This window comes from Emydura macquarii, unplaced genomic scaffold (assembly GCF_026122565.2).
Source record: "Emydura macquarii macquarii isolate MOO-44397 ecotype Brisbane River unplaced genomic scaffold, CSIRO-AGI_Emac_v2 contig_1568, whole genome shotgun sequence".
Classification (NCBI taxonomy): domain Eukaryota; kingdom Metazoa; phylum Chordata; order Testudines; family Chelidae; genus Emydura; species Emydura macquarii.
The window spans coordinates 150,416-167,917 of record NW_027131705.1 but is presented as its reverse complement, the minus strand read 5'-3'; the positions used below and the strand labels follow the sequence as shown (position 1 = coordinate 167,917).

Here is a 17,502-nt window from a genome sequence, read left to right as displayed (position 1 = left end):
AACAAATAAGTGCTGGAGCGGTTGATAAACCAAGGTGACTACCAGAGCACACCTCCCCAACACCCCTGATAGACTGATTGTTTGCTCTACCCTGCCCAGGTGGTCAGAGCCCCCTACCGGTTACAGTGCTCTCTTGGGGAGTGGGAGACCCAAGTTAAAATTCTTCTCCACATCATGCAGAAGGGGGAACTGAACCTAGGTCACTGTGATGGGGTATCCACTCCACACAAGACTGGAAGGGGTTAAGATGGGCACGCAGACCAATCAACTCCCCAGGCTGCACCTGGAGGAGGGGCCAGAGAGCAGGGAACTAGCTGAGAGCATGCTAACAATGCTCAGCTGCAGAGGAACAGAAGGAGCCTGTATAAAGCCAGGTAGTTGGCAACAGAAAAGGGCTGTTGGGGAAGGCTGCAGGAAAGCAAGCAGCAGTCACTCCCTGGGAAGAGGAAGGAGGGTTTTGGAGCTGTTACATCCAGAGAGAAAAGGGGAACAAAGTATGATAAGAAGCAATCCAGGGAAGGAGCAGTGAGGGCTGAGAGAGGAAAGCCTGGAACTGCTAAGCTGAGGGTCCCTGGACTGAAACCCGGAGTAAAGCACAGGCGTGGGTTCCAGAACCAGCCTTTGAGGGAGTGGCCCTGGGGTAGTGGAAGGGAAGACTGCTGAGAACTGCTAAGGAGAAAGGACTTTGATACCCCGGAAGTGGGGGACACTGAGTGATCTAGCCAAGGGCTGAGTCACTGCAGAGGCACTGCAGACCAGAGGAAGAGACAGAGTAACGGCATGCAAACTGCGGACTGGGGCGTCGACCTCCAGAGCTAATTGCAGGAGTGACCAGGAGGAGATGCCAAACCAGTGGTGAACCCCATGCCAGTCCTCTACATCCTCAGTGAGTGTCCTAATAATTAGGATAATTGTTATAAAAGGTATGGGCATCACTAAGATCTCTGCCTTCTTCCCTTCCTATTTTGAGACTCCAGCCCTTTAAAAGTGTCTGGAAACAAAATGTTACATGTCAAACTAAATGTTTTGTTCAACTTGAAACACATTTTGTCAATTCATCAGAATTAAGCATTTGTTTGTTTCAGTTTGACCTGAACTGATTTTTCTTTCCCCGAACAGCCAATGAACCAAAAAAACAAACAAAAAACAAACAAAAACCCCACTATTAACTTAGCTGTAATGTTCATCTAAACACATGGTTACTACTGAATAAATAATGAGTTAGTATTTGCACAAAATATTGAAAATACCATGCAATACACACCATATAAGTGGTTTTAATCACATGATCATCAGGCAGGGACACATTTCTCTTGGAAGAAATCCAGCAATACAGCAATTATAATTAGTTCATGGTTCGGAGAGCTTCATTGCACATACCTTGTTTGCGTACATCCTCTACCGCAACAACCAATTCCTCCTTAAGGTCCTGGCTTTCTTTAGCAATCTGTTCTCCTTTTTCCAAAAAGTTCTGAGTGGCTTGCTCTACCGAAGCAGCCAACACATGCGCCTTCTTAGATCGCCCTTTCTTTTTACCAGATGGCCCCTTGTTGCTTGTGTTAACAAGGGTTGTCACCTTTGGGGAGGGAAAAAAAAGAGGGCTTTTTTTAAAAAAAAAGTTTGCACAGCACTTTAATTAGCTGCCCTAATTAGTTTTAAATCAGTTGTCCCAAATGGAAGGTCATGTGATCTGCATGTATGATTATTTTTGTTGCAATAAAAATAGCCTAACCTTGAGACATGTCAAGCATGCACGGATTTGATTAGCTTCATGGAAGCTACAGGTGCTCAGCACCTCAATTCATAGATTCCAAGGCCAGAAGGGACCTTTGGGATCATCTAATCTGACCTCCTGCATAACACAGGTCAGAGAACTTCCCTCAAATAATTCCTAGAATAGAACTTTTTTAGAAAAACATCCACTCTTGATTTTAAAATTGCCAGTGATGGAGAATCTATCACAACCCTTTGGTAAATTGTTCTATTGGATAATTACCCTCACTGTTAAAAATGTATGCCTCATTTCCAGTCTGAGTGTGAGTAACTTCATCTTCCAGCGATTGGCTCAGGTTATACCTTTGTTTGCTAGATTGAAAAATCCATTATCAAACATTTGTTGCCCATGTATTTATAGACTAATCAAGTCACCACTTAACCTTCTTTTTGTTAGCTAAATAGATTGAACTCTTTGAATCTATTATTATAAGACATATTTTCTAATCTTTTAATCATTCTCCTGGATCTTCTTTGAACCTTCTCAATTTATCAACATTCTTCTTGACTTGTGAACACCAAAACTGAACACAGTATTCTAGCAACAGTTGTGCTAGTGCCAAATACAGAGGTAAAATAACCTCTGTCCTCGAGCTTCACCTCTTTATGCATCCAAAGATCACATTTAGTCCTTTCGGCCACAGTGTTACAGTGGAACCTCATGTTCAGAAGATTAGCCATCACAATCCCTAAATCTTTTTCAGAGTCACTGTTTACCAAGACAAAGTCCTCCATCCTGTAATTATGGCATACATTCTTTATTCCTAGATGTATACATTTACATTTACAACCTGGCTCCTTATTTTACATTCTTAAATATGGATTTAGGTGCCTAATATAAGGCTCCCAAATTTGAAAATGTAGTCCCAAAGGTCCAGAAAATTAGACTGATACTATTTTTTTTTTTACTGCTTATTTCTTGATCCATGTCTAACCCAAGTTGGTAGAGACCAAATGTTATTACACTCAAGCAGTTCAGGAGATAGTGTTCAGAAGCAAAGTACGGAAAGCAATAAATATTAAAGTTAATGCCACAATCAAGAAATGAAATCTGATGACACAAAAGAAAGGTATTTTATAAACTGAAAACCTATGACAAGGCTAGAAGCAGTCAAACAAGCAAGACCCTTCTGGGATGATACACGGTATAATTTATATTGCAGTAATGTAAACTGTTAGGTACTTTCCAGACACAAAGAAAGATGCAGCCCCTGCTGCAAAGAATATACAAGCTAAGCAGCATTATTATTTTTACAAATACTATGGAGAGACAGTAGCTGATGCTGTAGAAATGGTCCCATGTTCGTACTGCTGACATTTTAACTTAAAAATACTCTTCATGCTTTCACATTTTTAAACATTAAGTCACAGTGACAGAATTTGTTGTGAAAATGTTGAATAACTTGAGTGAGAATTTCTGGAGATTAAGAGACAAACACTTAGAAAATCTTGCACACAGTGTCTAACATGCCTTTCTGTCACTCTGCCTGCCCAAGGAAATCACAATACATCACAAAAGTCAATCATTGAAGTTATATATAGCAGGCTAGCATACTTTAGGAACTAGCATTAATATGAAGAGCATCTCTATTGAGGTGTATTGTTATCATGTGCTTAAACCCTGAATGAAGAAGCAATGGAATTACTAATGACTCACAATGATTTAAATAGCTCTAATCAGGATATAAAAGGTTGCTTGAATTTCCATAAGGATATGTCTTCACTGCAGGGTTAACCTGGACTCTTATCTGGGTTTTAAGCCCTAACCTCTCCCTACAATCCCTACCAAAAAACTTTACCCAAACTTTTATCTGCTTTGAGTCTGGATTTACTTTCCCAGTTGGGGAATATAGTTTGGATCACAGGTTTCTCTAACTCACTTAGCAGTCTGTACACCCACACACAGGTTTCGTGATCTCAGTGCCCACGTTTGTGTGTTTATTTTTATTTTAAGCAGAATTTAAACTTTGAATGTCCATACTTTTAAAAGTTTGTTTCACTGTGTATGTTGGTAATATAATCTCTGTAACCTAATTCCAGATTACTAAAGAAACACACCAAATTTTACTCCTACAGGATTAATAAGAACAGGTTTCAAATGCAGTGGGAAGTAAAACTAATTCATCTTATACTTTCAATAAAAAAAATATTGCAGAAATTGGCATGGTTAAACTGAGGGCAAAGAAAATGATGCTGGGATCTGATCTTAATTATACCCTTGATGGGGGAGGGACCCAATGGCACATGTGACACCAATGGACACTGCTGGCTAAAGCATTATGCTCTCCAATGCATGGGGGATATGCACACCAAAAGTAGAACACATATAGACTAGCACTCAGAGAAGAATTAGGTCTGATGCTACCAGGCTACTTCAGATAATATGTAGAGGGAGAAAACAAACTAAGGAAAAGTTAGACAATAAAGTAATGTGGTTTGACAGAATGTTTCTACTTAAAGAAAAACCACTAACGTGTCACAGCAAGGGCAGCCAAAGACAGTAGAGTCTAATGGTTCAAAAATAAATTACTGTAGTAACACACAAAATGTTTGTTGGTAGAAAAACTACATAACTCCCATGAATGGGCAGAGACAGATGACACTCCTACTTCTTCTTTCCCTAAAATATTGTTTTCTATTAAAAAAAAATATCAAACCAAACCCTGTTGATTGGTATAGTGCTCCTTTCTGCACATCCTACCAAGATAAAGAAACAACTAAACAAAAATTAAGTAACTAGTCCACCAAAATCACCTCCATAAAAATTCAGTATATTGTTTTTTGTTAAATCTTCATGGAAATGATCCTTTATTATGGATATAATAGCAAAACATTCAATATGAATTAATTATTTAAATAGAAATTATTAATTTTCAACGTATCCACCTATCTTTACAGAACTGATATCAAGGAGCTTTATTAGAAAAATACATACGTAGGGTATTTTATTTCAAATTTTCCCCACTCGCTGTAATTCTGATATATGAAGATATCAAGGGTTTGATGAACTTTTGGTAAATCAAAGGGAAGTAGCAAGCTGTCATGGTTGGGCGGTGACCGGCCAGACCCAGTAGTCAGAGCCAGAGTCTGCAGTCACAAGACAGGAGTGAGGAGTCAGTTGGGTCAGGATGCAAGGAGGTCAGAGGCAGGAGATAAACCTTGCTAGGCTGCTGGGTTCTTCCAGGGTTAGCAACTCCTTGTTGCTGTGGAGCATCAGGGCTTCCAGACTCCTGGTCATGGATCCAGATATGTGAAAGTCCTGGGAGCCCCAGTTTTAACCAGGCCTCAGCTTCTGGCTCCAGAAGCTTCAAGTTGCCAAGCTTCCTGTCATGGAGTTGCAAGCCTGAAGGTCTTAGAATGGGCTCCCAAGGCCTATGGCTCCAGGACAAGCTTTGAGCAAGGAGCTGGACTACATGACCTCCTGAGGTCCCTTCCAACCCTAATCTATGATTCTATGACAGTTTTGCCAAGCATGATCAGTTTGAAAAATGTGGTGTCAATCATCCTCCTTTATACCAGTTTCCCTTTTTTAGTGGCTCGTCTCTTCAAAATCTATTTCCCATTTTGTGTAGTTTCAAAAGTCCTAGACTGAGACATTAGAAGCCAGTTATTTTCTTTGACAGAGTTGTGCGCATGCACAGATACACAATCTCTCCAATTGCTGTCTTCCTTCAATTCATCTTTTTTTTCAATCCATTTTATACTATCCTATATAATCTCTTAAACATGGAGTCTGATTATGCATCCTTACATTATGTTCTCCAATTAATGCTAAGTCTTTGTCTTTCTATACCCATACACTACTGGATCTACAACTAAGGGGGGAAACAAAAGAGGTGGAAGAGAGGAGGTTCTCTCCCCCCTAAAGAGTCACATCAATAGAAAAGGCTTGTTTTGTTTCAGATTGAGGTAGGGCTGTCCTAAGTGTATTAATATCCTAGATGAAGTATTGTTTGGCACCTCCAAAAATACGTAAAAGATTTAAAGACAGTTAACATAAAACAAATGATAATACATCATGTTTGAGAGCTTCTTCTAAAATACAGGCAGATGAACATGAATAAGGGAAATATATTATTCATATAAATTTAGTTGGCAGTGGCAGAATCATTCTGCCCTGTCCAATACATTTGTATAAAGACAGGTCTCCAAAAAACATCTATTCATCTGCTCTGAGAATTATTTGAGGAAAGTTCTCTGGCCTGTGTTATACAAGAGATCAGACAAGATGATCAAAATGTTCCCTTCTGGCCATGAATTCTATGAATCTTTTACCGAGATTCTTAACCTTTTCCATACCAGAACTCCCTTTATCATGCCAGGAACAGGAGATTTCCTCCTCTCCTGCTGGGATCCTTCTCTTATTTAGCAATATGAGAAAAGTAATCTGGTTGCAATCCACTGACATGTTGTTCAGGACAGTTGAGAACCTATAATCTAGATAAAGATTAGTCATCTAGATCAGAATATACATTCAGGCCCTCCAGAAGATGAAGAACTGGCATCAGTATGAAACCTTTCCTTAAAATCCTCAGAGCTACTATCAAGCCAAAAAGTAGCACCATGCAGTAGGAATTATTGCTTTCCACTCCAGCCTGAGGCTTTTGCTGTCTTTTTACATTACTGAATTGTGGATGAAGACATCTCAAACAATAAATCTCTTTTACAATGAAATACTGGTCTTTAAACCGTGATCATAGTTTCATTTATAAATGAGAGTTTTTTAGTACTTCCATGCGTAAAAAGAGACTCAGTAGAGCTGGTGAAAAATACAGATTTCTGGTTTGTAATAAATTTCACTATTTCAAAATTTGGTTTCATTCCAATTTGGGAGGGAGCCTAGAAGCTCTGACAGCCCCAGGGTTACCAGTCTCCCAAGCTCCACAGTAGGGACCCTGAAAACCTTGGGGGTCCTCAGGGGTTCCAGGCTCCTTGCTGTGGAACTGGGGCTCCAGAGTCCCAGCTCCAAGGCAGGGAGTCTGGAAGCCCTGGCATGTTGGGGTCACCCTAGAGCCATGGACTCTTGAAAGGGTCCCTGGGAGCTGGCAGGGAACCAGGCAGGTTTTCATTGGAACTCTGGCAAACCAGGCTTTGTGAGAACTCTGCCTGTGATAAGGCAAAATTCATCAAACCCAACCTATTGTCATGCTAGTGGCATAGATTTTCCAACAATAGACCTGCACTGATTGCTGACTTTTAAACAATGGCTTACAAATTTTAAACAATGGACAGACAATAGCTACAAATGTGCACGGCATGAACTAGCAACATCTGACAATTATCAAAACAAAGGCAAGTCATTGCTAGTAGGTTTTTATGCAGAGGGTTGATAATTCCCAAAACAACAAAGTAACATCATTCACCTTTGAACAAAGGAGAGATTTGGCGTCTAACTGCAGCCTGAGATCAATCTCATACACGCTTTTACTCTACTGAACATGACAAGAAGAGGAAAAAAGAAATACTTAGCACATACAAAAAAACACACCTAGTATTCCAGTAACTCATCAACATCAACATGGCAGTTCCCAAAGGGACATGGCCTTCTTGCAAATTAAAGACTACCCCAGATTGATCTTTGGCAAGGTGCTTAAGGTAGTCTGATTATATGTTCAATTTATGTCCATCACTGGCAATCCTGTTGCACCACTGAAGCTTCTGACATTCATGTGATCGATGACTATGTAGCGGCAGTCCTTGGTACAAAAGCTTCAGAATCTGTGGGTCTTTTATTCTTCTAATATGTCCATACCAAGTAAGCTGCCAAAATCAAACCAGGGCTGATGGAGGTGGTTGCTGGTTTCATCTTAGAATATCCTCACTTCGGATCTTGTCCTGCCACTTGACACAAAGCAGCTGATTGACATTTTTTATTCCTGTTGTTTCCCTTTGGTGCTCTACAGCCTTCCTCAGAACCCTTGTTTTACTGTCATGCTACTAGGATGACCAAGCAAGTGTGAAAAATTAGGAAAAGGAGGTGGGGGAGATAGGCGCCTATATAAGAAAAAGCCCCATATAGCGGGACTGTCCCTATAAAAATCGGGACATTTGTTCACCCTAAAGGTAACAGAGTTGGTGTAACTGTGATTCCATAGATCCACAGCTTTCCCAATCCTGAGGGCTCCCTAAAGACGACTGTCAGTTCCTCCCCCTGGGAGCTCACTGACTTCGGTTTACAAGATTCAAAAAGAATAAACAGGTTTTATGAGCACGGGATGTCTGTCCAATCAGCTACTATTGATGAAGTACCTAGAGACCCTAACTGAGATTTAGGTCTTGTACTAGGCCCAGCAGTAACCCTTAGTGTGAAACAGCCCCTGCCTTAAGAGTTTGCAATCTTAATCGATGAGACAGACAGAAGGGTGGAGGTCCAGAGAGGTGAAGTGGCTAGCCCAAGTTCACACATAAATTCAGTGACAGAGCTGGTATTAGAATCCAAGTATCTTGACTTCCAGTCCAGTGCCCTATCCATTAGCCCACATTAACTGTTACAAGGGAATCCTGCATTGAATATTGAATATTGAAAATTCCATCTTTGTCAAATTGTTTTTGTTTATTTTTACTGGGGTTTCTCTGATTCTTCTCCTTCATTAAATTGTCTCAGCAAATTCCCCACTTTTTGAGTCATGTGTGGGCGCAGAACTGTTCAGACACAGCCTGTTCAGGGACAAGTATTTCATTGAATCTATCTTGTGGTTCCTAAGATGCATTTATTGGAGTAATATATGTCTCACGACATCAATTCCTATTATTATTTTCCTGAATGGGATCTAGAAGAAGGAGAACACAGTTTGGCTACCAATAACTGGGATTATTCAAATGAATTATCTCCACAGAACCATATAATGTTTTTTCTTTCTGTTAATCTACTTGCTTTTTAGTTTCTGTGACAGAAGGCAACATAAACAGAGAAAGCAGGGTCAATGGACTTTGATATGGAGGCACTCATGTTGCAAGATAGAAGGATGGTTCCAAGTTAGGCTATTTTTTTAAAAAAGGTCTTCAGTTGCAGGACTCAAAAACCATGCCCATTTGGACAGAATGTATTTGGAGTTACTGCAATAACTGGTGGTTGACTCAGATGGTTAGTTCAGAACAGGTTGTCCCCAAGCAAGAGTCCAATTCTTTTTCAGAGTCACTGCTTCCCTGGATAGAATCATCCATTTTGTAAGTATCACCTGCATTCTTTGTTCCTAGATATATACATTTACATTTAGCCATGATAAATTGCATATTGTTTCCTTGTGCCCAGTTTAGCAAGTGATCCAGATTGCTCCAAATCAGTGACCTGTCTTCTTTGTTATTTACCATTCCACCAATTTTTGTGTCATCTACACACTTTATCAGTGATGATTCTATGATTTCTTCTAGGTCATTAACAAAACATTAAAGAGCACAGGGTCAAGAATGAATCTCTGAGGGACCCCACAGGAAACACACCCTCTTGATGACAATTCTTTATTTATAATTACATTCTGATACCTATCTCTTAGACAGTTTTTAATCCATTTAATGTATGCCATGTTAAATTTTATATCGTTCTAGTTTTTTTTTTTAATCAAAATGTTGTGTGGAACCAAGGCAAAACACCTTTCAGAAGTCTAAGTGTATTTCATCAACACTATTACCTTAATCAACAAACTTGTAACCTCATCAAAAAAAGATATCACGTTAGTTTGACAGAATTTACTTGCCATAAATACATGTTGATTGGAATAAATTATATTACCTTCTTTTAATTCTTTATTAATCAAGTCTCGTATTAGCTGCTCCATTATTTTGCCTGGAATCGATGTCAGGCTGACAGATGTCAGCCCATTTACTCTTTTTAAAGTTTGGCACACCATTAGCTTTCTTCCAGTCTTCTGGAACTTCCCCAGTGCACCAAGATTTACAAAAAATCAACATTAATGGTCCAGTGAACTCCTCAACTAGCCAACTTTTAGGAGCGAAAACATCACAGGGATTCATGAATCCAGACTTAAGTACCTAGACTCCCTATGTAATGAATGAGAGAGAGAGAGAGGCACCTAAGAATGGGATTCACAAAACCCAGCATGCTAGGCAGCTCCCCTCGTAAGCTAGACAATGGGAGATGCTAAGGAGAGGACTGTGTCCTAAGCCTCATCCTCCTCAAGGACATCAGTACCTAAGCCTGGGCTGCAAGTCCTTCTGCTTGGGATTCTCAGTTGCAAACCCTCTCTTGCTGTTAGATGCCTGCAACTTTTTGGCAAGAAGCCGACAGAGCGATGGTGGTGGGACATGGGGGGTTGTAAATCAGATGGAGGAACATCTATCTTTTCATGGTTTATGAATCACACTGGGGCTTGGTGTCCAAAAGCCTAAAGGGGAGCAACAGTGCCCATGCTTAGAATGAAAAATATAGTTGCCTAGGGAATTTTTACTACAAAAACGTAGGTGTTGAGTGAGTTTAGGCACCCACTCTGTTTGGTGGCCTCTGAGCAAGGGTTTTGTGAATCCCACTGGGACCTAATTCTGGGATTTAGGTGCCTAAAGGGGTAGTCATGAGTCCTTTTGTGAATCTAGCCCAATAAATTAAGAATTTTACTGCATTAAAACAACTGGTAAAAAAGTAAGGTAAGACTTGTAAAACAAGTTTATTTTATTGAATATATTCTATACAAATCTATAATGCATATTATAAATATAACATTCCAGTTGCTAGAGGTAAAAATATAAATTTAAAATAGCATCTCTGAAAGGTTATTAATATTCTGCGAAACATTTTACCATTTCCCCCCTAATATCCAAGTAAACATTACTTGTTCCAGATCCTGGCATTTCTTGAACTCTAAATGTAATCCACTAGAAACAGTCAATGACCTGAATAAAAGCAGCCCTGACATTTTAGTGTAAGGCCTTTTCCCTCCTCTTCTAGATATAATGGCAGCCTTCCACTTGAATGCATTTATTGCCTGACTGATTATACTAATCATATTACTCTAAGCTTTCGGGTTTTTTTTTCAGAATCCTTACGGTTTCTGAGAAAACTTTGTATCATCATCCAAAAAAAAAAAAAGATACGTTTGTAATTATACTTGTCAGAACTTTTCCTATAATACTTTATTTAGTTAAATCTTTTTGCAATACAGTTACAAGGGAGAGTATTCTGGAGATTATGATTCTTTGAAAATGTATTTTTAAAATACAGACCAATTCTTTTTCAGAAGTGGCTGGTCACATTTTTGGGTGACCTCCCTAGCATGCCTATAGTTTTACGTTCTGAGGTGCTGAGCACCTGCAGCTCCAACATTTCAGGATTTGGTAACCATTCAAAATTTTAAAAACGCCCAAAGTAAAAAATGTTCAACATATTCTAGTGTTCCTCCTATCTCTCTAACCAAAACTTCTTTCCCTTCACATACATCTGACATACTTTGAAACTGGGTATATAACTCTAGAGATGATAGATGGAAAATTCATGTTAGGAATCTATCAAACTACCAGTGCAAGATCATCCCCTACTCTATATTTTCTAGTGCTTTGTCTGGACTGGATTTAATTGTCCTGTGTGATGGGGCTTCCACCATCTAACTTGATAGACTACTCCACAATCTAATGGATCTCACAGTCAGGACTGATATTCAGCTTAATTTTTCCCATTTTCAAGATTTCAGATATATCCTGAAGAGTGATTGTAAAAAATGACGTCCTGGCATTCTAGGTTTCTTAGTTCTCAATGACTTTACACATTAAATTTGCTTAGTTTTCAATTAAAAATGTGTGGAACTGTTTGCTTGTTTTATAAACTTCCAGCTCTGCATACTGCAGATTCATCCTAGGATCTGGAAGTCAAGCTGTACTCTTTCTGTATTCATTACCAGTAATCCATAATAACGTTTACCCAACTGAGACGCATTAAAAAAAGAAAAAAAAAGAAAAAGTAAAAGCATTTCACAGCTAATACTTGCATGTTCATGTGCAAGACAGAAACACATCTAACACATTCTCCCTTAGCTTTGCTGGCTCTGTAGCACTAATAGAAAAAATACAATTTTTCTTTTTATTTCTAAATTCATACAACCATATATTAGGGTTGGAAGGGACCTCAGGAGTTCACCTACTCCAACACCCAGCTCAAAACAGGACCAATATGGATCAAATTAAGTCAATATGATTCTGAACACATACAGAGAGAAGATCTGTTGAGTAAGATGTTGCCTTTTTACATAATTACTTTTTTATCATAATTATACTTCAGTTTCATGCCAATATTCCCAGTTACACTCTCTATCACTTTAAATAAATTTGCACTCTCCTTACCACAAATTGCACTATTTCTTTTTTCCTGCCAAATTAAATCATAAATCTATGTAATTCACACTGTCACCCATAGGGTTCTCTTAATAGTCCAGATATCTCTCTTGCACTAAATATCTGTGATTTTGATTATTTCCCCAGGATCTTTGTCTATTTAAATGGTAACGTCCTTGAGGTAGCCATTGTTATGTTCTGTCTTGTATGGCAAAGCCCACAGAGGATTGGCATTTTAATAAATATTATGCTGCTGTTAACATAAGATAGTCCATCTTATTTTATCACAAGCAACACCATTTTCTTTACTTAAAAAAAGTGTGTGTGAACATATTGTTCATGAAAGCTACCCGACGGACATCCATCAAGTTCTCATAGAAGGGACCACTATGATCATCTAGTCTGACCTCCTGTACAACGCAGGCCACAAAACCTCACCCCAACTCCTGTAATAGACCCCTAACCTATGACTGAGTTACTGAAGTCCTCAAATCATGGTTTAAAGACTTCAAGGTACAGAGAATCCTCCAGCAAGTGACCCGTGCCCCATGCTGCAGAAGAAGGAGAACCCCCCTCCCCCCAGGGCCTCTGCTAATCTGGCCCAGGGGACAATTCCCTCCCGACCCCAAATATGGAAATCAGCTAAACACTGAGCACGTGGACAAGACTCACCAGCCAGACACCTGGAAAGAATTCTCCAGTAGCGTACTGAGCGGAGGGCCGGGGAGGGGGGGCATGCCCCCAGGTGCTGGCCTGGGGAGTGGCGCCAGTCAGACCCTCCTTGGAGAAGCCACCCCGCCCCCTGTCACAGGCAGCCATGGCATCCTCCTGGCTCCTCCTTTCCTGCGCTGGGTGCAAGGAAGGATCCGCAGGGACCAGAGCTCGTCATGCCCCCCCCGTCCCCGGCCCCACACAGCCCCCACTGTCCCCACAGCGGGGGAGAGCAGGAAACAGGTGTGGGAGGGGAGTGGGGGAGAGTGGGACAGGGTCCCACAGACGCTGCCGCTGGAGTGGAGAGCAGGACATGGGCCCACAGTTCTCCCCCTCTCCCCCCGGTGGGGAGGGGGCTATGTAAGTATGGTCCCCAAGTACCAGAGACCCACGTTAACTCAGAACCCACCCCATCTAACATTTCAGGTACATCTTCCCTGACGGTGGTAAATTCGCTGCAGTAAGATCAATCGATCCGGATCGATTGAGTGGTCAGTGAAAACCCGCTCAATTGATCCGGAAGTCAACTTCTTAAAACCACTCCCTCAAGTGGTGGTGTGAAGACACCATGCACAATGGAAGTTAAGAAGTCAACGGGAGTTACGCAAGCTACTCTGTGTAACTTGCGTAACTCCCATCGACTGCCGTCGAATTTTAAGGTAAGTGTAGATCAGATCTCCATCACAGGCCATTGGGCATATTTACCACTACTAGTCAAAGATCAATTAATTGCCAAATTAGGCTGTCCCATCATACCATCCCATTGTCGATTTATCCAGTAACGTACATGTGGTACAAGCTTCCCCAAACTGCACAGCTAGCATGCCTCAGTCTTGATTCAAGGAGAATCACTTCAAGGGATAAAATTAGCTGCTCTGTGGTTATGGCCCATTTAAACTCTCTGTTCAATCTGACAAGAATGCCAGTCTGTGCTGGTGCCTTGATGCAACATGGACACTTGTCAACGGGTAACTGTATTGAGACCAAGTTCACTTCATGCAACAAGTAATACAAACACATTTTCATTTTTTAAAAAAGGAAACTTCTGTGCTATGCTTTAGGGATTCAAAAGCTGTCCCTTAGGTTACTAAATTAGATTTTTATATATTCTTAGCACCTTGTTAGTAATTTTGATAAACATGGCTTTTGCCAAATTAGAAAGACTTAGACAGGTGTTTAATTCAGCTAATTAGGCAATCTGTAGTCACTTCCGGTTTGCCATTTAACTCAGTGAAGGCAGATTTGAACACTGATTGCTTAACCGTCCTATTTAAAAGTCTGTTCAGTGTTTTTTATGCAAGTAAAATTGAAAAAAGCTTTTCTCCCCATCATCTTCCCAACTCATATCTCCCCCAATTTCCAGCAATCACTTCTGAAAAAGACCTGCCCTTTTCCAATAAATAGTATTCATACAGAAAGTGGTATAAAATATACTCTCATCTTTTCATGATTTTTATATTATTTTCTTGACTGTCTCCCACACTCAATTCACAACACCTGCTAGATTTTAATCCTTTTCAGCTCAGTAAACATTAAACTGGAAAAAATTGACAGAAGGATATACTTAAAACAAATTGATGTTTCTCATGCATTCTCTTGTCTTTTCTCCATTATCAGCTTCTTCCAAAACAGAAAGCAACTTTCTAAAACCCTAAATACCTTCTTCCAACATATTTTCTCTGAAAACAGAAATTTTCAATTTTAAATAAACATTGTTAACTTAACAAAAGCCATCTAGCATTGCCAGACTGGCAAAACCTCTGACAGCATCTATAAGAAATCTGTATTTATCATCTCTGGGTTATGCCATTTTGTACAGTCAAGTTTATGCTTAATACTAAAATGTGAGTTCTGGCTTTTATTTACTCTTGAAAGACTAGTGAGAACTGCAGAGGATATCAAGAGGTGTGGATGAGTAAGAAAAAGTTAAAAAACATCTTATTGGGAAACTTTCACCAGGTCTGCAGGTGACAGTGCCATTGGCCCAGTTCCTAGAATTGAGATTATGGATTATTGATTTCCCAATAATATGTAATACCAATAAATATGTCTCAGTTTTCTAACATCACATTTGAATTTATCAAAAAAAAAAATTCAGCCAACCAGAACCGGTGTTGCTTTATGTTAGCTATTGTACAACTACACAGGAAGACCCAATACATTCCCCAAAAGATCTCAAAATCTAGAAGACAAACAAAATATAAAGGTTGATCAGTGGGGGGAAGGGAGACATTTAATTTCTTTGCATTGATCCCAAGAACTAAATAATTGAATTCCTGTGGTGTGTGTATCAAAAACCCATTCATTTACAACTACTTTTATTTACAAGAAAACTATTTTCTATTAAGCCATAGAACTTTATTTCTCCCAATTCTTTTGTATAGGAAGAGACTAAACCCAAATTATGCCAGTCTGGATCACGCTGGGAAGTTATTTCATTTCACCACAGGAGGGCACACTATACTATAGTAATAGAGGAACATGCTAAACTATGAAATGTCTGTGGTGTGTGTATCTTTGGGATGTAACAAATGGTTTGAGTGGTGTGTGTGGTTAGCCAGCTATGTACATTGAATTCCACTTACAAAGTATTGCCTTCTCTGAGATCAAGAAATACTTCCTTTTTAGTTTTAAAAAGCTATTCAATTTAAAAGTGTTAGAGCAGAGTTAATTCTTGAAAGATCTATTTAATGCCAAGATGTGCAAAATTCCTGTTGAAAAAGGCATGGCACCATTGCTTCTACCAGGGCCTTTGATTTTTTTCCAACAAAATAAATAAGGCTAGGGTCACAAATATTTAGAAAAATAATGTACCTTTGTTAGTTTAACAGATATCACATCTAAAAGAAAGGCTTTAATATTATTTTATTTCTATTTTTGTTCCAATGATTAAGACTTTGTATTAACTGAAGTAACATAAGAGGATTTAAATAATCCTTAAGTGGAGATTCTAAACTAGGATGCCTGCCAGCAATCAAATAACCATAAATAGTCAGCTCACAATTCTTCTATGCATCATTACAAATCCAAGACAAATCATTCAAAGAGTTTAAATTAACATCTGAGGGGAGAGAAGTAAACAAATACGTAGGAAATAATTCAATCTGTGTTGTATCTAACTCCTCCTGATAAACATCAGCAGATAAAAATTCCCTAATTTAAGTATCTAAACTCCACTCTATTGAATCGGATTAAATAAATTAGAATCCAGAGGAATGTTTTTATTATTTATTTTTTTGCAAACCAGTCGGGTTCCAAAAATGTTAACATACTGAATGAATATAAAAAATATTCAATACTAAATGTCTTAATTATTTAGGCAGTTTGGTAATAAATGAAGAATAGGAAAACATTAGTACAATCAATTTAGACTGAATATTGAGGAAAATGTCCTAACAGAGACAAACACTTTTCCAAGAAAAGGATGAAAAAAATAAGTCTTGGCTGACCAAAGGAGTGGGTAAGATTATATATCCATTTCTAACTTCTACTAGTCCATAAACACGCTTTTAATCATCCAGTCTGAGTAAACAAGAATTTGAATCAAAACAGTTATATACAGCCATGCACCCATTATTCATTCGCTTCGGAAGTCATATGTCCCATGTGATATATCAGCTGATTTGGCATTCAGTTAAAAATGGCTAACATAAAGGAGATAACTTTTAGGTCTCTTGGTGGGTAGCAACTCGCACAAGAGAACTTTAAGGGCTTCATGGATTATTATAAATATGCAAATTAAAAATATTTGATAAAAACTTACCAATGATTTTTTAAAATGTATTTATATTAAACAAATTTTGAAGTCAGGTCCAAGAACTAGGCTTCTACCACAGTTTTGCAGCTGTATTTGAATCCAAGTTTAATAGAAATCATATGCAATATAATAATAAAAAGGCATTTTATCCAAAGATCTTAAGCCCTTTCAAGGGACATTTTCACCAAGTGTGTAACACTTAAGATTATTATCAACCAAAAATGATTAGGGAAAAAATATTTCCTCTATTTTGTTTTTGAAGGTGTTTATGTGGTACACTTGACAGCCCTGGGTGAATCCCACTCCACCTACTTAAAGCTCAAAATTGGGACTCTATGAAGGTAGACTGAGGAAATGTAGCATGTCTGAGGAAATGAAGTCTAACTCTCTACCCAGAATTAGGATGATTTCCCATGTAAAATCAGTCACGTCCCCCTGGTTTGTATGTGTCTTTTGCACAGCAATAGGGGAAAGAAACTTTTTTTCAAAAATATGCAGGGTAATGGTACAATTGCAAAAATTGTTATGGAGACTCAGGAAAGTTTTTCTTTTTTTTAAACTGATTAGATTTCAAGTTTGATAGTATCCCCTAAACTGAGCCTCAATACACTATTATACATAGGTAGCATACCTGTGATTAGCCAGCAACAGAAGCACTCCTCAGCATCCAGATATATATGCTGAGGAGTGCATATAAGCCACAGGTAAGCCATACACTTAGGGTGCAATCCTGTAGTGGCAGAGGAATAGATTGGATATATAACAGGTCTTTGCCGATACTAATTTTTCTGATTTTATGTCCTGGGAGTGCATAGAGGAGTAAGTTGGGAATGGTGCACAGTAAATGAAATAAGCTATTCAGAGAACCCATTTTTATTTTTGGCAAACTAGAAATAAGTGTTATGTCTCCTGATTGGCTTTTCCCCAAGGTGAGACAAATTGCTGGAACCAAAAAAAATTGTACATGCCCAATGCTGATCTGATCT

The 17,502-nt window shown here is 38.9% G+C and overlaps 1 protein-coding gene across 3 annotated transcripts in view; it reads right to left on the bottom strand.

Moving 5' to 3' along the window:
* CTNNA2 (catenin alpha 2) overlaps positions 1–17,502 on the bottom strand; it is a 689,583-nt gene that overhangs the window by 536,404 nt on the left and 135,677 nt on the right. For all 3 annotated transcript variants that reach the window (XM_067555203.1, XM_067555205.1, XM_067555204.1), the window contains exon 3: positions 1,381–1,576. In XM_067555203.1, coding sequence (XP_067411304.1) covers positions 1,381–1,576 — 196 coding nt within the window. The remainder of the gene's footprint in view (positions 1–1,380; positions 1,577–17,502) is intronic.